This window comes from Pollicipes pollicipes, unplaced genomic scaffold (assembly GCF_011947565.3).
Source record: "Pollicipes pollicipes isolate AB1234 unplaced genomic scaffold, Ppol_2.1 Scaffold_4881;HRSCAF=5763_pilon_pilon_pilon, whole genome shotgun sequence".
In the NCBI taxonomy this organism is placed as follows: Eukaryota; Metazoa; Arthropoda; class Thecostraca; order Pollicipedomorpha; family Pollicipedidae; genus Pollicipes; species Pollicipes pollicipes.
This window is the reverse complement of record NW_023596576.1, coordinates 15,806,572-15,830,878: the sequence shown is the minus strand read 5'-3', so window position 1 is coordinate 15,830,878 and position 24,307 is coordinate 15,806,572. Positions and strand designations below refer to the sequence as shown.

At 50.1% G+C, this 24,307-nt stretch overlaps 1 protein-coding gene across 1 annotated transcript in view; it reads left to right on the top strand.

The window, feature by feature from the left end:
- Positions 1-2,573: 2,573 nt before the first annotated feature.
- Positions 2,574-24,307, top strand: part of LOC119100029 (A disintegrin and metalloproteinase with thrombospondin motifs 7-like) — a 28,830-nt gene continuing 7,096 nt past the window's right edge. The window contains 10 exon segments of the mRNA XM_037223145.1: positions 2,574-2,588; positions 2,658-2,740; positions 4,929-4,981; positions 7,345-7,436; positions 7,817-7,941; positions 10,351-10,500; positions 20,682-20,828; positions 22,889-22,949; positions 23,493-23,547; positions 23,550-23,692. Coding sequence (XP_037079040.1) covers positions 2,574-2,588; positions 2,658-2,740; positions 4,929-4,981; positions 7,345-7,436; positions 7,817-7,941; positions 10,351-10,500; positions 20,682-20,828; positions 22,889-22,949; positions 23,493-23,547; positions 23,550-23,692 — 924 coding nt within the window.

Here is a 24,307-nt window from a genome sequence, read left to right as displayed (position 1 = left end):
TCTACGGGACGCTCTGACGCTGCATCAGCTGAAACGCTCTGACCGCTCTATCGAACGGATTCTTTCGCGCTGTGTCCAACGGGGCTGTTGGCGTCAATCTACGGGACGCTCTGACGCTTCTACGTAGCGGAATATTCTGACGCTCTATCCAAACGGATGCTCTGACGCTCTGTCCAGTGGGACACTCCTATGCTCCTATCCAACGAGACTGTTTGACGTCCATCCACGGAACACTCTGACGCTTTATCCAATGGGATCTCCTGACGCTCTTTTTCACTAGGACATCCTGACGCTCCATTCAAACGGGACGTTCTGACGCTCTGTCTTATGGGACGTTCCTATGGGCAGTGATAGCCGGCGCCTGGGCTGCCCCGTTGCCGCCGAGCGGTATCGATTGATGTATATTGATGTATGCGTCTGTGAGGCAGGCCTCCGTTGGCCCATGCCCCTGCACGTCGCCGCTGTCTGGCTGTCTTTGTTCAGCGCAGTGTCTTGGCGCTGGTGAAGTCGCGTGTATGGGGATTGTTTTTGGTGAGATGAAAATGCTTGGTAGAAGGCAGCGAGTCGCATCGCGGTGAAACCGGCCAGGTTCTAGCAGGTGACGCATTCGGGGTAGATTTGTCTAGCTTCCTTCAGCCGAATGGTGCTAAAATCTCCCAATGTCTTGGACATTTGCAACTTGTGTCAAATTTGTCTTCAAACAACATGATTCATTGATGTATGACAAAGTAATATGAGAACCGGTCCTAAAACCGAAATTGTCATCGTCCGAGGTGCAGGTTTTTTTCTTTGAGAAGAGGGCTAGGTCGTGTGCCCAATTTTCTCGACTAGCATGTCTTCACTTTTGGGTATCTGGAATCAGCGTTACCTCATCAAATCTATCGCAGGGGGACGATGTCCACATTGTACCAGATTTGGTTTTGTCTTTTTCGCTGTGGTTCTATGACTAGTTTGTTTGTGTTTTTAACCGTTGAGAGGACTGAAACCTTGAAAAACACAAAAAACTAGTCATAAAACCACAGCGAAAAAGACAAAACCAAATTGGTACAATGTGGACATCGTCCCCTGCGCTATATTTGATGAGGTGACGCTGATTCCAGATACCGAAAAGTGAAGACATGCTAGTCGAGAAAATTTGGCACACGACGTAGCCCCTCTTCTCAAAGAAAAAAAACCCGCATCTCGGACGATGACAATTTCGATTTCACACCGGTTCTCATATTACTTTGTCATACATCAGTGAATCATGTTTGTTTGAAGGCAAATTTGACACAAGGCTGCAAATGTCCAAGATATTGGGAGATTCAGCATCATTCGGCTGAAGGAAGCTAGACAAACGAATGGCGTCATATATAATCGCAAGCATATATGTATATAATATATATATATATATATATATATATATATATATATATATATATCAACATTTGCGTGATTACATATTTATTTAAGTAAGGATGTAAGGTCGCATGCATAGATATGCTGTACTAATAATGCATTTATAGGAGTATGTGTCGCGATATTTGCGGCTGTTTGCATACTCGGTTCGCACTCGCTTTGCGTGATATGGATTCATGGTAGTACTCTTGCGTGCTCTACCATTCCATCAATAATCTGTACCTGCCTGCACGATCCAATCAAAAAGGCAAATGCCTCCTGAAAGCTAGAAGCGAATTGCTACTGCCTGTCGTGAGACTGAACCGCACCCGCCTGCCATTGGCTGCCTTCTTGCCTCCATTTGGGTTATCTCGCGATAAGAGCTAAGCCGATACGAATCATTGAAGGGTTTTGATTCCTTCAGATGAAGCCCATTAGTTTTCAGATAGGTACCAGAGGCCTTCACGGGGTTGATTCTCCTGACCAAATCCATTCGCTACGCATGGTGCTGCGCCTTTGCGACCCGCTACTCACTCCTGGTGAATGGTGCCCACTCGGTACCCACCCGTTTGCTTTGCTCCTGCATTTTGCCTAGAATGGCTGGAAAGGTTGCAAGAAACTTCGCACGTAGGTCTTACCCTTTCGCTTGATAATTGTAAAGGCATGCGTGGGATTACGTAACTTTATGTGTATGCGTATGTGTGCGCGTGCGCGCGTGCGTGCGTGCGTGCGTTTGGCTCTCTTTTTCTCTCATGCGCATGTGAGCACGAGGGCACACAAGATATGCGCCTGCATGCATCAGCGAGAAAGCCTTTAAATAAGCCTGCAAACCTTCAAGCGAATCTGGTCCGTGACAGACCATCCGAAATGGGAACAAAATGTGCATGCTATGAACAAACGCCTGTGCCGACAGGTCCATATCACTGCGTTGCAAAGCATTGGTTCCGAAAGAGGAAGCGTTAGCATTGCTGTGTCTCTCTCCCCCCCCCCCCCCCCCAAAGACGCTGCGGTCCCAGCACCTCCACCATGTAGTCATTAGCCTTGAGCCGCTCCGACGAGCTGCGTGTCCAGCCGCAGTCACCCGTCGTTCCCTTTGCAGCCAGGATGGTCGAGTCCCTCGCCGCGTACCACGTCACGTACCCGGAGCGCGTGCGGCGCAACGGTGCGCACCTCTCGCACGACGTGCGCCCACTCCTATGACGTCAGCGGGGGCTGGCGGCGGCGGCCGGCGGCGGCGGCGCGGCCTGCGCCGTGACGCGGCCGCCCACTACCGCCTGCAGCTGGCGCACGGCGAGGAGGTGGTGCTGGACCTGCGGCCCAACCGGCGCCTGCTGGCGCCCGGCTTCGTGGTGGAGCGGCGAGCGTCGGCCGGCCGGCCGGGCTCGGTGCGCCGGCCACGCCGCCACTGCCTGCTGCAGGGCCGCCTGCGCGTCGGCCGCACTCCCGGGCCGCCCTCTCCACCTGCCGCGGCCTGGTACGCTGGCGGCTGCGGCTGAGGCTGCTACGGAAAGACCTGCAGCCGCGGCTGGGGCCGTGGATCCCACGCTTGGGCTGGTCGGAAGTGGCCTGGACTGGCTTTGTACGGTAGGATCTGGCCTGGGTTGGTTCGGTGCTGCCTGTCACTGGCCGCCGTCACAGTCGGACCTGCTTTTGACCAACACTGTGGTATCTGGCACAAGAAAGTACACCATACCAAGATAGACGTCTGTGAGGCAGAACCAGCTGTAGGTCGGGGCAGGAGGCTCTAGTGTATCCATTTTCCATGCCCTTTTAAAGAAGGCTTGTGCTGTTTTGTGAGCAGTCATGGTTAACTAGCTGTATCCTGGCCCGCTACTGATAATTATTAGCCCAATGATTCACTGTAGCAATATACGTTACGTTCTTACACACCCTCGGCGGTTTTCAAAAAGCGTGTGTGAGATTGAACTGCTGTCTTTTAACAACTGTGAAATACTGCCAATCACTGTGTTAGGCGTGCAGAAGCCTTCCAATGCGGCCGTATACCCAGCTTTCCCCGGCGAAGTACCTGCACAACCGCGGCAAAATTGAGATAGACCGTCTGGGTTTGTTCAAACGCGCTAACCGCCAGATGGGGGCGGCGATGGGGTGGAATGGGGTGGGGTGGGGTGGGGTGGGGTGGGGTGGAGGTTACTGTCAGTGGGTGGGTGCGGTGGGGTGGGGGTGGGGTGGGGTGGGGTGGAGGTTACTAGTCAGTGGGTGGGTGGGGTGGGGTGGGGTGGAGTGTGAGGTTACTGTCACGGTGATGAAGGCCTCCTTTACAACGGCGAGGTCATGGGCTCAATGCACGCTGTCGGCTATATCTCGGTTCCCCTCTCCAATCTGTGTGAGAGATAGCGGCGTTAAATGACGGCAGCAGTTACCGCGCAGTGGGATGGTTAAAAGCCACCGTACCGGGCTTTCCTCTGCTGGCTGGGTTCTCATAGAACCACTTTCCGTTCCATTTGCACTATTTGTCGGCTGTCGCGTGTTCGGCGTCCACAGAAACCCGCTCCTTAACCGTGGAACGATCTGTCGGCGCCGCTTCTGTGCGATCGTTCCCGCCGACTGGTCGGGCGCCGCCGACACATCCGCGGTTGCTGCGGTTGCCACCCGCGGCGCCGCCCCCCATCCAGCCACTGACGCTGCCGTGCACCGCTGCCGCAGTTGGGCTACATTCACACCGGCCAGCACCAGTAACATCGTGGAGCCGGTCAAAGGTCACCGGCGCGTCGGGGGCCGGCCGGCGCCGCAACCTGGTGTCAGGCCCCCGACCATGGATCACAGCGGCGTTGCCCGTGCGTCGGGCCGCCCGCCCCATCCCAGCGGCGGTGAGCGCGACAGACGGTCTGACGGAGAATCTTGACCCTGGTGCTGGTCGTTTTGATTGCGTTCCTGTGGTTTGTACTGTTGTATGATGGCGTGTGCCGGGGCGTCGATGTTCTAAACTGCCGGTCGCTGGGGCACCAGCATGCCGTAGTTTCAGTCTAAAAGCGGTAATGTACTTGCTAATGTGCACACGTATGGAGCCAGGTATGAAAATGTGTAAAATGATGGCAAGAACCTACGTCCTGGAAGAACAGGGTGTAAGGATTCATCGATGCGAGTCATCGTTGGTGGTCATGCTGTTCATGAGTGAGGCTGGCTGGCAATGACGGAGGCAAATTAAACTACCACACTCAGGGTGGCACGGGAAGAACATTTCCGTCTCATTTCTAAGTCGTTCCTGATGTTCGGTTGTAACTCTCTCTGACGTGCTCTATTCTGTTGCAAAAATGGCCATCGCCTTGCACGCGGCTCATTCACCGGCGGAGAAACATCCGCTCACAGCGTCCACCCCGTGGTTTGACGGTGCTGCACCTACAGGGCCGCCGCCGCTTCCCGCGCTTTCCGGCCGGGCACGGACGCGCCGGCCGCGCGACGACCCGCTCCGGGGTAGGTCGTGGGGCCGGGTCAGGAGGGTCAGACGCCAGGTCACGCCGCCGGCCGCGCTCCCGTCAGCGCGGAGAGGAACGTCCGAGACGCTGATCGTTGCCGACCCGGACGTGGTGCAGTTCTACGCAGACGACGACAATCGAGACGTACCTGCTCACCATCATGAATGGGGGTCAGTCAGGGTCCGACCCTCCTCCGACCCTCGCCCCCACACATGGCAATGGCTGTTTCTACACTCAGGATGACTTAGTGGGGGTGTCCAATAATCAACCGACTTTGCGCATGATGAACTATCTCGATGCCGTCATCTCGCGGGACAAAGTGGCTGTTCCGAGTAGGGTGGAACAATAGCCTGATTTGCTCAGTTTAAATTTTGCCTAAATGTGATGAGCATGAGGGGCGTGAGTGCTGCTTGCATAATTTTCGGCTTGTAAATATGTCAGTGCTGTCGCTACCCTAGTCCATTCGTCATCGGCATAGTCAGGGCCCCTGGGCGAGAGGGGGTGGGGGAGTCTGCGCGCGCAGCTGGCGCCAACGCCACTGACTGCATTTCAACGCATCAGGCATCAGGCATGTGTGGCATTGAAGCCTTCCATTTGACCCAATAAATATCCCTGTGGAAGTAAAGGTTATGTCCGAATGTGAAATACGGCGATAGGAGGTAAATGTAGATGTAGATGGAGGGTAGATAGAAGATAGACGGATGGTCACAATGGTGAACAACCACGCCACGGGTCACCCCACCTCACCTGCGCCAGAAAATGGTGCGAACCCGAATATCAGCTGAAAACTCTATAAGGTGTATCAAATTTCGGAGCTCTAGGTCCTCCTCTTGCCGTTATGTTTCACGGCAGTGCTTGTGGGGGGGGGGGGGGGGGGAGGGGAGGGGAGGGGCGAGCTTACATGTTCAAGTGCCGACACTGCTGTTGACCGCACGCATACGAAGCAGGTACATCAACGGGGCGCATATTCTCAAAGGACTCAGTGTGCCATGTTTCATGAGTGGGACATCAGCCGTTCAATGGCCAATACACAGCACTCAAAACGATTTTGCGCACATCGCACGCAACTGTTGTAGCGATCCCGCCAAACTGTGCCTGCCCTTTATGCTTGTATGTGCTTGGAATGATATCAGTTTGCTTCTATGTACGCTACCCGTAGCTTTATCGGTGAAAACATATCTCACTCAACATATCCGTGGCGGAAGGTGTGGATTCGATACGCTTCGTCGCTCAATATGTGCTCCTGGTTAAGATGGTCTGCGGTCGATGGCAGGGGCCGCTCAAGGTCAGATGAGTTCGGTGGGAGGATAGAATATGCCGGGTATTGCGACACGTTCAATTTTTGGCCTCAAATAGGTATCGTTTAGCTAGATGGCCGGTTGGTGGTGTCGGGGTTTACACAAAAATCCATGCTTAGCGTGGCTGTGATCCCAGACATGCTTTCAATTAGACTGTCGTGGCGAAATTTACCTTTAAAAAACTCACACAAACAATGTACCGTGTTTGGTTGTTCCTACCCCTTACGTTCGCGGCAAGAGCCTCCAAGGGCATGAGAGCGCAAGTGCAGGTCTTGACCTTCAGGCCGAGCGGCACGGGGGACAGCATGCATATGGATGTCATTCAAATCAACTGCAGGACTGGCGCACCACGTGTCATGTGCTGTTGCTAACCGTTCAAAGCCAGTGCCATAGGGACGCACGTTGTTTGAGCATGCGGTGTGGGCACATTAACACCGCGTACGGAATGGAGCCTGCTTGGGTATGTTGCGCTGCCACTCCGTTATCCTGTAAAGCCAAGAACTCGACCAACGCTCGGCCTCTAGCCCGCCGAATGGGTAAGGAGCCAAGTCCGGGGGTGCAGTACCTGATCTTCGCCCCGAACAAGCGTATCCTTGACGAGCTTCTCGACCGGGTCCAAATTGTCCAAGAGCCCAGAACGCCCACTCTCATATGTGGTGCGACTTCCTTGCACACACGTACAAGTAAGTTGTACCTAATCACGACCTTGGTAGCTCCCTGAGCGGATGAAGCGCGCCTGGTTGGGTTGTTCCGTCACCATGTTATCGTGTTGCGCCGGGAACGTGAGCAGCACACAGCCGAAGTGTGAGGTATGAACCACATCAATCAGGGGGGCTACACCGTGCGTGAGCGCCTCATGCGCGTATCAAGCCGCTGCCACCTTCAGCTTTGGTGGCCATGCACATATTTACCACCAAGTGGGCCAGATTGCGCGATTGTAGCTGGAGGTGTTCCGAACCGGAGGTACTCCAGTCCAAAACGGCGCACGCGCCTGGTGGGGTACCGGGCATCATCGGCCCGCCGTCACCCCCAGGCACTGTTCAACCGCATCGATGGCCTTGTTCAAGAACCATGTGATGAACTGGCGTCTTTTCCGAGTGGTCGTCATTCACAAATTTTGATGAGGCAAATGCGTGCAAAGAGCGCCCCTCACTACTTTGGTTGTGAAGTATGAGGTTTGAAGGCATATGCAAGGCGAGTAGATACTCGCAACCCATTGACTTCTCTATTCCAGGTAGCACAATTATACCACGATGCAAGTATCGGCAACGCCATAAATGTCATCCTGGTCCGGATACTGATCCTGGAATCCATCGAGAATACGACGGTATGTTTCGGATACCGCTTGCTGAGCAAGCGAAATGTTTGTGAGTTTGCATAGTAAGCGGGGCGTGGTGGACATGAAAGTAAATCCGGTATGTGGTGATCGATGTTGTGAAAATGTAAAGGAAAGACGACAGTTGTCGGGTTTCATGACAGCCACTTCTGGAAATGTCAAATGTTCAGCACGTATCCTCAGAACCGGCCACCATTTCGGGAAATTGTGTTCATAGTTCAAAGGAAGTGGCGACAGCCTGAGCCACCAGCTAGACTGATGCGCCCCTGCCGTGACCCGTCGCCCCGTGCCCCCCTCACCCCCAGAGCAGTAATAACTCGCTGTCACTTGTGCCTCTTGGCTGAGCTCACAGCGCCGGAGACCGCTTTCAGTTGCATTTTAACATCAGTGAGAACGCTGACAGTTCTCTGAAGAGCTTCTGTAGCTGGCAAATCAAAATGAACCCCTCCAACGAGAGCCATCCCAATCATCATGATGTGGCCGTCCTGCTTACCAGGTGAGAGGCTTGCAACAGGTGCCAGGGTCGGTCTGTCTTCTTGTTATTAAAGCCGCCCTGTCCCGTGATAAGGCTCTTGACAATGTCTATTGTTGGCCGTCGTGGGTGTCAACAGTTATATGTGCTGTCTCACCCCCCTCCTGTATTTTTAACGGATGTACAGCGGCGCGCAACTGCATTGAACCCATGCAGTTTCACTGGATTCAGGCTCATTTCAAAGACGTAACTCTACCAGAAAGACGCTTTTGCGACGGGGGACGAACGAGGTGATAATAGACGAGAGTGCAAGCCACCAGGTGGATTGATGCGTTCTGCTGTGGCGTAATGTGCATAATGCCAGTGCATACGCGAATGGAGCAATACGCTTTTCCCCAAAAGGGCATTCTCGATGCTCTGAAGATCCCCTTTCCAGAGCTGAGCTGTATTAGGTGCACTGATGCACAACATATGCGTGCAAAAACAGTAAATGATTTGCCTGAACATTTTTTTCTAACTTTTGCCTCGTTTGTCTAGCATTTCTAAACCATCGACGTCGCTTGAATTTCTTCTGGCCTACTTTTTCGGTGGCACGGTCTCTCTCTCTCTCTCTCTCGCTCTCTCTCTCTCTCTCTCTCTCTCTCTCTCTCTCTCTCTCTCTCTCTCCTCTCTCTCTCTCTCTCTCTCTCTCTTCCTCTCTCTCTCTCCTCTCTCTCTCTCTCTCTCTCTCTCTCTCTCTCTCTCTCTCTCTCTCTCTCTCTCTCTCTCTCTCTCTCTCTCTCTCTCTCTCTCTCTCTCTCTCTCTCTCATCTCTCTCTGGCTCTCTCTCTCTATCTCTCTCTCTCTCTCTCTCTCTCTCTCTCTCTCTCTCTCTCTCTCTCTCTCTCTCTCTCTCTCTCTCTCTCTCTCTCTCTCTCTCTCTCTCTCTCTCTCTCTCTCTCTCTCTCTCTCTCTCTCTCTCTCTCTGCTCTCCTCTCTCTCTCTTCTCTCTCTCTCTCTCTCTCTATACTCTCTCTCTCTCTCTGCTCTCTCTCTTCTCTTGCTCTCTCTCTCTCTCTCTCTCTCTCTCTCTCTCTTGCTCTTGCTCTTGCTCTTGCTCTGCTCCTCTTGCTCTTGCTCTTGCTCTTGCTCTTGCTCTTGCTCTGCTCTTGCTCTTGCTCTTGCTCTTGCTCTTGCTCTTGCTCTTGCTCTTGCTCTTGCTCTTGCTCTTGCTCTTGCTCTTGCTCTTGCTCTTGCTCTTGCTCTTGCTCTTGCTCTTGCCTTGCTCTTGCTCGCTCTTGCTCTTGCTCTTGCTCTTGCTCTTGCTCTTGCTCTTGCTCTTGCTCTTGCTCTTGCTCTTGCTCTTGCTCTTGCTCTTGCTCTTGCTCTTGCTCTTGCTCTTGCTCTTGCTCTTGCTCTTGCTCTTGCTCTTGCTCTTGCTCTTGCTCTTGCTCTTGCTCTTGCTCTTGCTCTTGCTCTTGCTCTTGCTCTTGCTCTGCTCTTGCTCTTGCTCTTGCTCTTGCTCTTGCTCTTGCTCTTGCCTTGCTCTTCTCTTGCTCTTGCTCTGCTCTTGCTCTTGCTCTTGCTCTTGCTCTTGCTCTTGCTCTTGCTCTGCTCTTGCTCTTGCTCTTGCTCGTGCTCTTGCTCTCTTTAAAGGCCACACCGATTCGTGTAAAAGTTGCATCGAATCGCTCCCGGTGGACGACACTTCGCCACGAACCGCAAAGGGCTGCAATCGCCTAGAGATTTGTACACGCACATTCATCGTAGCATTACCTTTGGTGTCGTGTCGCTATTGATCTGGCTGCCACGATAGCCAATATTTTAGGATTAGAACCGTTAGGCTTTCTAAAAAAAAAGCACTCAAAACCGGCCGATCCACGGTTTACACTCGAAAGTATGTGACCGCCTACACAGGTTCGCCCACTCTTTTACCAGTACGATTTCGTTCTCTATTCAAAATGTGTTGACCTTGCAGTTTCGTAAAGTGATTTTTCAGGGCTTCGCAATCGGTACATTCTTTGTTTTCGAGGCAGTCGAACGGGTTAAGCGATTGCAACTGCGTTTAGTTAAGTTTGCTGAGATCTCAAAAAACTGGAGGGCGACCACGCCTGGAATAGTCGCGCTTCATGCTGTTGGAAACAGTCCGCAGATGTGTGTAATGGTTCACACCGCACTACGTCCTATGGAGCGTGGTGACCGGGCCAGAGCTGCCCTTTTACGTTGAGAGTGCGTTTATTGTTCAAGCCAGACGCCCTGCGTCTGCGCTTCGCTGGCAAAAAGGCTCCAAACTTAGCAAGATATGGCATCTGCATTGGAAATAATCTGTACCTTTGTATCGGACATCCAGCATTCGACTTAAGAAACGAAACCTTCCCGACTCATCTTGTGTAACATGTCATCGTCCGTGCACTGTACGCGTTCTCGACCGACCGGCTGCCCGCCCACCTCCAGACGGAACATCTGCGGCGAGAACGAGACGTGCAGCACGCTGGGCCTGGCCGATGGTGTCAGGGCATGTGCCAGCCCACCCGCAGCCTGCAACATCAACCAGGACACGGGCCTCGCCGTCTCGTACACCATCGCCCACGAGCTGGGCCACAAGTCAGTCGGCCGCGGCCGCGCCTGGCGACCGGCGCGCACTTAACTGTGCAGTTCAGTTTGTAATTTGGTCGTTGCTGACGCTGCGTCGTCCTGGCCGCTTGCCGTCTTGGCGCGAGGCTGAAGGAATGGCGCGGCCGCTGTTTCCGGACCAGTCTGTCGAACTCGGCCGCCGCAGAATGAAGGATTGGCGTCGATCTCGAGAGGATCGGTGTCGGGGTGTGCTGGTGGTTACTAGGTGGTTCGTCGTACCCTCACCCACGTTCGCAGACGAGTGGTTCTGGTGGATGTCGGGGACGACTTGAAGTTGAAACTCGAAACAGGTCACCGAACCATTTCAAAAACTTATCGTCGGCTTGCATCCTCAGGGCTAGTTATCAGAATATGTTCCCAAAATGTCTGGCGTGTTTGACCAAAGCAGCCATTCAGTTCCATATTTCCGTGTGTGTTAGGTTTCTCTTGTGGACTGAAGTCGGCTTGCGGCGGCGGCGGCAGGCGGCGGCGAGTTCAAACCACTTAAATTCATTAGTCTTCAGCTTCATTAAGCCGTCTCCAAGTTTGAGCTTTAAGCCGTGACGAGCTCATCCCACTCGACTTAAGCATTCAAGTCATCCAAAGAGAAACGCCTTCGGAAGTTAGAAGCTGAGTGCCTGCGAGTAGATAAGACATTGAGTTGGACGCTGTCTAGGCCTGACGTAATGAAGGAAACGTTTCTTAACACGCCGATTGGTCATGCTCACAAATCCCTTGCCATATTGGAACGTAATCTGATATAAAGTTTGGTCGTATCACCACACCGTATATACTTAGACGTTAATTGGTAAGAAATCTTACAGAATTATGATATCTGACCTGAGATATTTTGATTATTCGTCAGTTGTCAGCATATTCACATGTACCAGAATTATATTGTCTGTCCAGCGACATTTTTTGTCATACGTGTCAGCAGGGTCGGGTCATTGTTTGGGAGATGTTCAATGAACGTCACACTAGTAAAACAATGTTGAAAACTTTGGAAATATGTATGCACCAGTTATTAGATTATTAAGTAGATAAAGATAGCGGTTTGACGACTATTGTTCTAGGTCTACCTTTGTTAGACATTTGTTTTTATAGTTCGGGGTGGTATTGCTGTTGTTCGCACAGCTATTGTTCATGGTCGATACATTTAGGCCGGCATGGGCCTGTAGGACTTATAGTATGTGTGTGCCTAGCGTAGGGTGCGGTATTCGGTGCAGATCGCGACAATAATATATATATATATATATATATATATATATATATATAATGTAGTAAATGAATAGGTCGCGTGGATTTGTAGGACCTGAAGCACATGTGCCAGACGTCAGTCCGGATACCAAGGCAGTTTATGTGACCAAAATGACATCTAAGGAATCATGCGTAATATTCGCTGCGGCTGAACACTACCGCATGGGGAACAATGCATTTACTATTTTACCACTATTGCGAACAGGGTTCCTCTATATGACTTATCATGGAAACAGGTATCTATTGTATGATTTTGATGTGGGCAGGCTGTTGCATTACGGTGTGGTGATGCACAAGCGGTATGCAATAGTGTTATCCAAATGAAGGCAATTTTAGAGCACAATCAATGTGTAATTGCTAAGCTTTTTTAACAACATTTATTGCAGACTATTCTGCTTTGCCTAAGGTAGACACTGAGCGCTATGACACCGCCGATATTGCACTTTGAAAGTGTCTTAGATGCAACATATATGAACATTAATGCACTATGACATGCGTGTGATCGCCACGCAAATTATCTCAAGTGAGATATTGTTCGATGTTTTTTTGCAAAAAAAGCTGCTTTACCAGGCAGTCTTGCCTTATGTTCTGGTCTTGACATGCCCTAACTAAGGCTGCCGTCTGAGTGTTTGAACTGTCACTATTCCGCTCACACCTCAGTGCTACGCTCTCGTATGTTTTTGCAGCTGTTTCGTGCTGTTTAGGTTTCCCACTCAAAGTAGTTTGCCTTTCAATGAGCAACAATCCTAAGGTCAGTTTGTAGATAGATGCATTATGCATAGCCTTGTTCCTCGCAGAATTAACAGGAGAATGAGGGACAGAGCACCATATCTGGCTACATGACTTTATCAAGAGGAATATCAGTAGTAAATTCAAAATTGACTGCTGACCCCTACCCGGTGTCTCAAGTTTGGTTTTTAAACAGCGAGCCACAGTTGTTACAGGTCACCACCGTTCAGGGTATTAAAATAGGAGCAATTTCAAGCCATTTCTATAATACAATGCACATCTAACTGAGAGTTAAGATACGCGAAATATGCGTGTATACGCAAAATATTTCAATTAAACAGGCATCGCGCATCGCGCTTCAGACATCAGTCATACATGAAAGCAATTTTAAGCTAACATGCATCAGACATCAAGGCACTAATCACATTCGCATAATCGGTCAAGATGAGCCCTGTACGTAAAGGTCTGGTCGCCAACTTCTCTCATCAGAATAAATTTGCTTATTTCCCTGTCTGAACGGTCCTGTGCTCTGTAGATGACTTTAAGCTCTGAAAGGGGTAAAGGGTCCATACCTCCCCGGATTTGAGACTGAGCGTGCTTTGTAAAAAATGGTCGACGAATGGGGTATTTTCTGCTTTGTTTTTGGCGTCTCGCAGGTGTTTATCATAGCTTCGTTGAATAGGGCGCATGGACTCCCGAGCACAGACTACGTCCCTACTATGTTTTCACACAATTTGCACTTAAATTTGTAAACCACGTTTTTTGCGCGCAAACCCCTTAAAACACATACTTGCAAAAATGACACCTATTGCTTCTCGGGCGTTCAGGCTTTGAAATTGACGGCTTCGCCTGAAACATGTTTAGCTTATTGTCGCTCTTCCACGTTACGTGTACGCGCGGTTTTGATTTCGTAACGACGTGTGGATTTCCTAACGATTCATGGAAATGTTCGTCTGCCTTAGCTCTCACAGATTATACTGGACTTCAATGTAACTGGACTTGGCTTTTACTGTACTGAACTATTTTCACGGGTTTTCCTCGGTTTATATGGTTTTACGCAAGAATTACCATTTACGCCAAAAATCTACGGATTTTTAGTTCGAGAAATTGGTTTCATAAAAACGAAGTTCCCAAAATACTGAAATGTCTGCTTGTCCAGAATCTGATAAGTCATCACGGCAATTGTTGGGGAAGATCAGGCTTCGAAAATTTCCTTTGATAGTCCAGTGTAACCCTGCGTTTTAACGCTGCTTAATGATACAACGTCTTTTTCACAATTGTAATTATTTGCTACCAGAAACAAGAATTGTGTCATTCAGTCCTTTCTTCCCAACCACATTTAGTTCCTCGTAATCGCATCCACACTATACACACAAACCTCTTTAAAGGGCATCTTGGATTTGTTTATGAAAATTCCACGCATGCTCCGTATAGTATAATCGTATGACTGAGCCGTCCCGAGTGAAATAAGGAGCGCGACATCGTTTTTGTGAGTGTCGCACTATCTTGTTATGCAAACTACATTAGGTTACCCAAACTACATCACACCTTAGATGGGACATTAAGTGCTGACGGTGATCCGCGACAGCCTGCCCCGGCCTCTCAGCTGACTATCTTATTGAATCAGTACTGGTTGTCACCATGATACGTACCTTATGAGTGGTAATGTAATGCGGCTGAATGAAATGTTTCATGCGTCTTGTCTCAATGTATCGCTCATGAAAGAAGATAGAAGTCACAGAACGTTGAAATGGGCAACATTGGTCGGAAATATATTTGTGCTAAGCTTTTTTGGCGCGGCAGACACCAGATCTTTGACGTCAGCACAATGTTTACGAGCGCAGCAAAGGGAACGAGATCAACGAACTTTCGCAGGTGTACAGTTATTTGATTGCATATTATCTCTTCTGGCAAAGTGACATTCGAAAACATAGAATAAATGTGACATTGCGCCACTGCCCATCTCATTAGAATCGGCTCGATCCCCTGACAGGTCGGCTCGATCCCGCGATAGGTCGGCTCGATCCCGCAACAAGTCGGCTTGATCCCGTGACAGGTCGGCTCGATCCCGCGACGGGTCGTCTCGATCCCGCGACAGGTCGGCTCGATCCCGCGATAGGGCTCGATCCCGCGATAGGTCGGCTCGATCCCGCGACGGGTCGGCTCGATCGTGCGACAGGTCGGCTCGATCTCGTGATAGGTCGAGAAGAACTGAAAGCCGGCCAACCATGGATTCCAAGAAAGGAATGCCAGCGAAATTTGACCTTATGGAGCAGATCCCATCGAGTGCATGCCTTTTGCTCTGAAAGCGGGTCAGGGCCTGGAGTCAGGTTTTCAGAGCTTCGCGAAACATATACGAATCAACATTTGTGATGAACAGCAGTGCAGAAGTAAACTAATGCTGCCTGGTTGCAATCCTCAACGCTTTACAGTCCAGTACGGCTTAGCTACTAAAGCTTTCGTCAAAAACGAAAACCACGGCAACTATGCTCTCAATAAATCTCCAAATAATAGAGCACCACCACCGACATTCGACACGTTTCGGAGAAGTCATCCCGCTAAGGTGCTAGGCACAGGCTGCCCCACAGACTGGGCTCGGTTGGAATACTGCAAAAAGGTGCGCATGGCTTTGCAAGGTTTAAATAGTAGTCACAGAAGTATGCCATAGATCATGCACGTAATACATTGCCGTTGTACTGATCTTTGTTGTCGACACCGCCGAAGACTCGTTGTCGACACCGCCAAAGACTATCTGAGCTCATTTCGCTCTCGCTTACTATTGGACTGTGTTGCAACATTATAAGGTGAGTGAATTGCGTGCACTGGAAAAATTTCGAACTCAATTTAATCCGTGTAAAAGACAGGCACACTATGAAGTGGTTAGCAACAGCATGGGTTGTTTGGTAGTGGAGAACAGTGGAGAACAGTTTCAGTACAGACAGGCAGTATGGAACGGTATCCACTTGGGTGCACCATATTACCTGCCCCTCGTTGAGCGTCGCTGTGATTTGTAGACGGCACGTCCGCCTACACCGCACAATAAGTTTATCCCTCGGGTTGGTGAAACCTTACGTAAGTCCTGAGAAGTGCCCCAAAAAAACAGCGGATCAGTGGTTTTTGCACAAAAGCGTTGACATCCGTCACGCATTAAACCCCAATTTGGCCCGTATAATTCTACCTTCCATTCCTAGTCGAGATGTGCTAGCCCCATATTTTTTGTGAACCCGCATTGCCGAATTATGGGCCCGGTTTTGACCCATGTGTTAGCCATCGTTTGCGAGTACAAGTGCCGTTTCCCATCTTAAACCAATGAAAGACGTGCATTAAAAGCTAACGTTCGCGCTCACCGTGTCCGTCTAGCCTGTTGGGGTCCCAATAGTATGCAACCTTTCTAGTTGTCGGCTCCAGAGTTTCGCACGATTTCTCAGAATAGAATGAATTATGTGGACAGCAGCCGCTACGGGGTGTTGCTTCGACGGCCGTGGCGGTTTCTGTGGTTTATTGGGCAAACTAGAATGCCCAGGTTGTGCGATGTGCAGTTTGGTACTAATGGTTATGCTTTACTTTTCAATATTTCTTGTGTTTTATTGTGTATTACTTACGTCTATTGTTGTGACTTATGTGTTATTTCCTTCAGTTTTTTACGGCTTATTAGGATGTCTTATCACTATGAATATTGTATTGCTATTATTATGTTTTGGGAATGATGGAGTGCCTCAATGTGTACATCTTGGAAATAGCCGAAATATTTGTCTCCATTTATCGGTAACGAAGCCCAATACAACATCGATAATATTAGGCCGGCACCGCATTTGGAATTCTTCCTGTGGGTGATATATATATATATATATATATATATATATATATATATATATATATGTGTGTGTGTGTGGTGTGTGTGTGTGTGTGTGTGTGTGTGTGTGCAGGTGCGGGTGCGGGTGCGTGTGCGTGTGCGTGTGGTGTGCGTGTGCGTGTGGTGTGCGTGTGCGTGTGCGTGTGTGCGTGTGCGGTGTGTGTGTGTGTGGTGTGTGTGTGTGTGTGTGTGTGTGTGTGTGCGCATATATATGGGCTTTTCCACCCAAGAATCCTGGAGGAAGTAAAAGTGCAATAGTTAAGTCGCAGGCAAGCTCCACCTTCGTATCTCATGAATTAACTCCTTGCAGAAGTTCTGATAGCGATCGACGGATTAATTTCAGCTAAGATACCCCAAGTTGACTTATATCACGTGACTAGTGACGTCGCATCTCACGCGAAATGTCTTAAACATGAATGCAACATTAAACAACGTCAGGCCCATCTAGCATCCATGATATTTAATATTTATTCAAGGTCAAGTGAAGGCCGTGCAATGCCAAGGTAGTGCCGAGTCAGTACCAGGTCAAGATCATGTGGGTTATAGGACATGCCACGGCAAAGGCAGGTCGGTTCATCGGATCTAAACGTCGTGCCCCTCTGTTTCACATGACTTATTGTACTTGCGTGTGTTACTCATGTTATAAATGGCATCTATGGCCTGATAAAGATCAGACACCCTTTCTTTTTTCTCGCGCTTTATCATGTTTCCCGCACCACTGTGTCTCTCCGGGGAAATTTGCATGCATCAGCGATGAGCGGGATTCAGCATCCTCTCCCTGGCGGGAGCCGGCACAAAGCCCGAAGACGGTCGGTGCCGGCGCGGTTTATCCTCCGCAGCGGAGGATTCTGATATGCACGTGACGGCCTCCTCTCTCCTATATCTCACAACCCTGAGAGGGTCATTGTCAGGCTTATATATGCCGGGCAGACGAAGCTCAGTAGATAAAATGCTGTACACGTCTAGAAAAACACCAGGTGCGCAATGAAGGCTGACTTTTTAGTTTACAGTACATATTTGGTGGCGGGTAATTGCAGGAAGCCTGGCGCTGAAGCTACATAGACAAATATATTTGAAATTTACGTAAGTCGTTCGGTGCATTGGCGAGGAACATTATTCACATGTATAAGACATACTACAACAAATTACATACTACAACAAATTAGGTAGGTAGGTAGGTAGGTAAGTAGGTAGACAAAAAAAATACAACAAATTGTGTAGGTAGGTAGACAAATTTTACACCGTCCCGGCTGCTAGTGCGCGGCCTTTTGATTATGAGTCCGGCACGTGACAGACTGAAACGCTGAGACCATTGAGCATGTCGCGAAAACCAGAACGTTCACTGTCTGCTGTGCATTAGGGATTTGGCCTGTTGGGCGGAGGCACCTTGGCCTGTCTAGAGTAAGCATAGTCGATGGATCTGCGCAATATAATCAAACAATCTTTCGTTTGGTACTGGACTCTTCACAATTGGGATGCCACAATTCGTCGCATAGCTCCGTGAAAAGTAGGCCTTGAACAAGTGAACCCCATGGACAAGAGAAGTGCGCCATAGAGCGGCTGTGTATGACGAAATTCGGTGGGGCTGATGGATTGGGCTGTTTCACTGTAATAACAACTTAACCAGACCAAACCAAACAATCCGGACTAAACAAACCCAACCAGGACCTACTCTTATCACAATACGAATATGTTTCTTTCACGGGTGTCTGTTTTGCATATGGAAGAGCATAAGCGGTCGTGTATCACCTCAGTTAAAGAGTACTTTTGTCGCCTTGCGGGTGCATGAGACCACTTTGATGCCAATCATTGTGTTAAATGGCTCCTTGATATTTCCTCAAAATTACAAACCCGTCTTCAATTAAAAAATACCGGATGGAGGGACGATTTGTCCGATCCTGCATTTCGGTGTCGATGGAGGGTGATTATCGTTTACCTTAGTCACCTTGTTTGGACTGTATGCCATTGTTTCGTGCAATATTGCTAATTATGGTCCTTGCAATCATTGGGCTATTTATCATATTGGGTGTCTATATCAGTAAATACCCAGACGCTTTTGGAAGATTTGATGCCGACGTAATGGCGGCATGTTCGCCAGATCCGAATATTAGGCCAAGCATTCAAATCTACGAACGTGGATGCTTAGCTCTAGCCACAATCTAGCTGAATCTTTGTCGTCCAGGCGATCGAAGTTATGAGAGGGGGATACTGTCTCCACCGTCAAGGCAATGCCCAGCTGGCTTCATGCTCACCATGTTCACCGCTGCACTGGATTTGGCTTAAGACGGTCGCGGATGATTCGGGTGGTCTGGACTGAAATGGTGGGTAAGAGTGATGCGGTTCATTGGAGCTGACGAGACGCGCCACGCACGACGTCCACGGCTTATCATGCTGGCGAGGCACTATGCTGATGTTATGAAACGTATCGGATGGCTCATGGCACGCTCCAATGCCATGACAAAAACGTCCGGATTAAGTACAAATTTGGGAATGTTAGGCTTGTCACGTTTGCAGCCCTATGGTATATGCAAAGTAGCCCTAGAGCCTCATGGTATGTCACGTTCGTAGCCATAGTGTATGCAAAATGGCTCTACAGCCCTATGGTATGTCACGTTTGCAGTCCTATGTGAGAGCAAGCATTAAACCCTCATGAGCAACTATTACGCTGGTATTACGCTTGCGATAAACTATTACGCATCAAGGCTCGCCTAATATTGTTATCCATACAAGGAGGAGGGTATGAGCGCACTGGCTACTAAGGCCATTTTATTCATACAAGTCTGACAAGAATAACAACAATATGGCAAAATATATAGCAACAACATAATGAAATACATAGCAACAATATGGCAACATATATAGCAACAATATGGCAACATATATAGCAACAATATGGCAACATATATAGCAACAATACAATGAAATACATAGCAACAATACAATGAAATACATAGCAACAATATGGACAATGATAGCAATCGCGACAATATAAGAGTGTATTGGTGACAAATATGATCGCGTTAAAGTCAGCTCATATTGGGTAGATTCCATCTTGTGCCCGTTTTTAGTCAACATACATGTAATGATGTTCTCACTGAATGGTTTGAGGACTCAGTTGGGGAAGTTAAACTCTCGACGTTAAGTGATGATCCGAGGTTATAATGTTGCATAAAGGCGTAACAATGGACGATATCACCCAACTAATAAGGCCGCATGTGTTATTGAATTCACGCGACAGTCCATGCTCACCTGTTGACAAGCATCCAAAGACAACTAGCCTGCTCGTCGTCTCTTTGCGGTAAGAGAGAGCAAACTAGCATCACGCGTTGTATAGGTGTAATGAGGTGGTTGCAATAGGAAGAGTGCAATTGGATCAGTCTTCGTCAATCATCGACCAGCTTCGCTTCGACCAACCAGCTTGAACGGTCCAACGAATGCGCAGCTCGTTGGGCGGCGATGCTTTGGCTCAGCTGACGACCGACCTAGTTTATGACGCGTACCGAAGCTCAAGAGATCGTATTGCCGCTGAACTGGGATGCTGAGAGTGATGTATTGTTGTTGAAACGGGGTATGATAGCCTACCGTAGTATTTCATTCCCAACTGTACTGAAGAAATAGCTTTGGAGCGGGTGAATGCTCCCTAAATTAATTGTGTTAAAAAATATTTTTGATAACGGTCATCGGGGACCAACAAAGAAGGCTCTCGAAAATAGTCATTTCAAATAACAATTTAAGCTCCTGCAGAAGAATACGGGAAAGGAGAATACCTAGGGTCACAACCTAAGCCGGCCATACCTAATGTAGATACGTACATGTTCGGCCATTTTTTTTCGTCTGAAAATTGTTACTGTCAGTGTAAGTGGTCCAAAGGTCAAGCAAAATACTTTGACTCGTTTTACGACACATTCAGATGTAATCATTTGGCGTCTAAGTTACACGCCGATCTTAGCCTCGCCTGTTTCGCCGTTTTTCATAACGCGGACTGATGCTGGGGTCGATGCGCCCCCTTATGGTGTTTCCAAATGATAACAATAGAGCTTAGTTTACTACGTCAGTGGATTGGTCTTGACATTGTCTCGCGATTGTTACTAGTATTTATGCTGTTAGCTCAATAATTGGTCCCATTTTGTCATGTCCAGTTTCCCAGAAACTCGTACTTTTTCAGCTCGGCATCATGCTTTGGAAACGATGCCTTGTGGCGGCACGAAATCTTAACAGGCGCGTTCCTTGTTCAGTTCCGAATACAACGAGATTACTTTGAGAGGCGGGCCGAGCTCCGCCAACCTCGCCGCTGGTCGCTGCGGACTGTTGACCGTTGTCGTCCCTTCGTCAGCTTCGGCATGAACCACGACGGCCCGGGCAACGGCTGCGACCAGCCTGACGGGCATCAGCAGCACGTCATGGCGCCCAACCTGGTCAACGACGTCACCCCTGTCGTGTGGTCTAAGTGCTCCAGGCGCGAAATCACCAAGTTCCTTGAGTGAGTGCCCGCGCGGCGCGGCGTATTTGCCCGGCGAGCTGTGATGGCTGGCGCTTATATGCGGCGCGAGACACTCACTGCTACGGCCGGCAGGATTTATGGAAGAACGAAGGCCCCACGGGGATGTGCTTTGCGAATAGCGTGTGGGGAGGCCGCGCCATCGGCCCCTGTGGGTGTTTCCTGTAATGGCAGTGTCTCAAGTGCGGGAACGCCCCGGCGATCGATCTCTTCGCCGGGCGACTGTCATCAGCGCGCCACAACCTGAAGCCACAACTCGTGGGCTTCCTTTTCGTGGGCGGCGGTAAGGGGGACGAATTCCGGGAAGCTTCGTGTGACCCTGAAGACAAAGGCAGCGCTGGAGGGCGCAGCGTCTGACTGGCGCTCGCCGCCGGATTCTGGGATGTGCCGCGCTCGCGTTCGATTCTGGGACGTGCACTGGTGGCCGACAGGCCCGCCGCTCTGGTGGTCGACTCCGGACAAAGCCCGTGTTCCGGGTCGAGGCGCGCGTTTGGCAGCGACGCTGCTGGCGGCGCTCGCCCCCTCCCCCGGGCTCCGTCGGGCCGTGACGCCCGGCCTCAGCAACTCGGAGTTCAGACGCGGCCAGGTCACGGGCCAGGTCAGCCCGAGGCGTGCCGGTCGGCGCGATTGTGTCACGAGGCGTGATGACCCTCTTGAGAGCCCTTGCCGCCGCAGCTGCGGCTAATATGGCTGGCCGGCCGCGGCCACGAGATGGGCACTGTTAGAGATTGGCCGCTGAGGGTCATTCTGAACGCGCTGTCACGTCGTCGGCAGTCACGGATCCAGTGGAGGCGCGGCCTGGGTATGCCAGACACGTGGGCCGACCTGAAAGGCCGCCGGCGCTGAAGGGGAAACACGCTGGCCAGAGAGAGTGGTCCACCCCGAGCTCCATTATTATTTGAAAGGATTAGAGGGACTGGGGCTGTTGGAACTTCCGGGTGAGTAAGCCTCTTGTGCTCGGAGTTGGGAAGCTATATCTTGGTTCTCCCTGATCCTTTTCCTATCACTGTCGTCTTAACTGACTGAAGCGCAGGTGACTGGGAATGGGGCGTCTATATTTCAGCGCACCGCTCGGATTCCGGTGTAACATCCGCGCACGGAAGAAATAACGACTGAAAAGCTTCGGCATCTTCTTGTAAAAGACTAAGCCAACTTGCGACGCGGTCATCCAAAGAAGCGCGCGCTGCCATTTGACCTGGGTTGGCCCCGTGCTGTCCTGGGTATCTGGTTCGTTGGCTCGGTAATGCAACACATCATGTGCATTACCCGAGCGGGGAACTCGCATAACTATGGTTATGCTACTAAAACATGGAAGCGACGCAGCATAATGCTGATATATATATAGCTGTAGCTGAAGTGAATCCGATTTGTATTGTGTGGAACGACGGACATTTTCTGGCCGTTTCTGACGGGGCCGTTTCTGGGGTCAGAGTCAGCCCGGTTCTCCTAACATAGAAACGGCCGTCTCGTCTCTTTCCTCTTGTGATCGCCGCAAACCAGGGGTGATTGTCAACCAACAACGATTTGTTTTAATTTGATTGGGATATCTGCTGCAAGTCCTGCATTGTTACAAGCTCAAAATCATATTCGCAACTGTTGCCGTTGCGCCCTCAAATGTTGACCCGTTTTGCTCCAACAAAAATAACATCAAACGTAAAGAGTACTGCAAATACATGCCAAACAATTCTTGGGTCTTCGCTACGACTACTATGCTCATATTTCCTTGGCTTTAACGACAAAAGGCATGAGGCCTTACCATTTGCAAACATGGCATATGGATATGTACCGCTGAGCGTGAAGAACATTGTGGGGACGGAAGGAAGACGAATACGTATTCAGAACTTTATCACCGGTGGTCCCTGCGGTTATTATATTCTCTCATCTTGCTGCCCGACATCGGTAAAGTTTTGAACCTCGGCTGCGTCCTATTATTGTTGTGACGTGGTTTGCCGCTCCACCTGGCCGTGCTCTGCAGCGCCAGCAGCGGTCTGGTCGCTGCAGTCATCCATTACATGATTATAACTGACGCCAACTGCTTTCAGCCGTGACTGGGGACACTGCCTGGATGACCAGCCCACCGACCATGAGTATAGCTACCCCCAGGTAACGGTGGACGGGACGCTTGTTCCGCGGTGAATATTTTGCCTCGCAGTACTGATATTTGGAAACCTTCCTTGGGAGAAAGGCACGATTTTGACGAAGCACGCTTTCTTTCTAACTCTGTTTTGCTTTACTTCGTTTTAGTCGGCCTGCTCCCTCCAAAAATTAAAGATGGGAGCTCTTTATCTTTTGGTTCGTTGTCTTTCACTTACACTTTCCCCGTCGTTACACAGTATTTCAGTCAAGTGCGATGAGTGAGCCAGTCACTCCCTGCAGTTGGAGACACAGATGGCCGCTTCTGCCAGTGTTGTCTGACTGTGACCTTTACCCCAAGCTCTGTCGGAAAAGCGACACCAGCCGAGTAGCTCCCATGCACTACTATGTTAATTTACCTATTTGGCAGCCTATCACATTCGCCTCCGGTCGTAATGTGGCACAAGCGGTAATGCTTCGAATGCTGGGAAAGGGCAACGACAATCCAAATACAGCAACGTTCAATCTGAGCCTTGACCTCGACATGACCGCTGACCTGGCGACTGCCGGCAGGTGCCGCCGGGAGCCCTTTACAACGCCGACCACCAGTGCAAGCTACTTTACGGTCCGCCGCCTCCCACTGCGATATGGGCAACGTGTGCGAGACGCTGTGGTGCCGCGTGCAGGGTCGCTGCGTGACGGAGCTGGAGCCCGCCGCCGAGGGGACCAGGTGCACGCCGCTGGACGGCGGCCCGCTGGCCAACATCAGCACGGTTGGTGATGCTCATGATCCTCGGCCGGTGAGGTGTGCATGCTCCATCTAGGCGCTCTGAATGTATGTACGCACACGAGATTGTATGGCGGACAAGCCAGTCGGCGGTTGGATGCTGTCTGCAGACGCGGGCGGATTCCCTAGTGGGCTAGGGGATCATGTTGGGAAAGAAAGTGCGTGTTTGTTACTGGCACTGCCAGGGCCCTGTTCATGCGCCGCGCGCGCCGTGAACGAAAAATCTGGCTTTGTCCCCTGTTCAGTGGCTACACGCGACGCGCGCTCGCAGTACTGGCCGGTCCGTTCAAATTTCGGTTTTGTTCACGGTGTTGCCCGTCGCATTTGTCGAAGAGGTTTTACCGGTTGTACTCGTTCATATGCAATGTGCTCATTTTATTGACTTCCAAAGTGGGAACGCATAAAATGACATTTCCATTTGGGTTTTAAAATGGCACACTATGGCACAGAAGCAATCTGGAGGATGTGGGAAGAGTTACTTGGCTAGAGATATATGAGAGAAACCTTATGACCATGATCTCCTAAAATGGATAGGTGAATAAACGAGGACTTTGTGGCGATCACACGTCATTCGCTTCACCCATATGGGTGCAGCCATAAT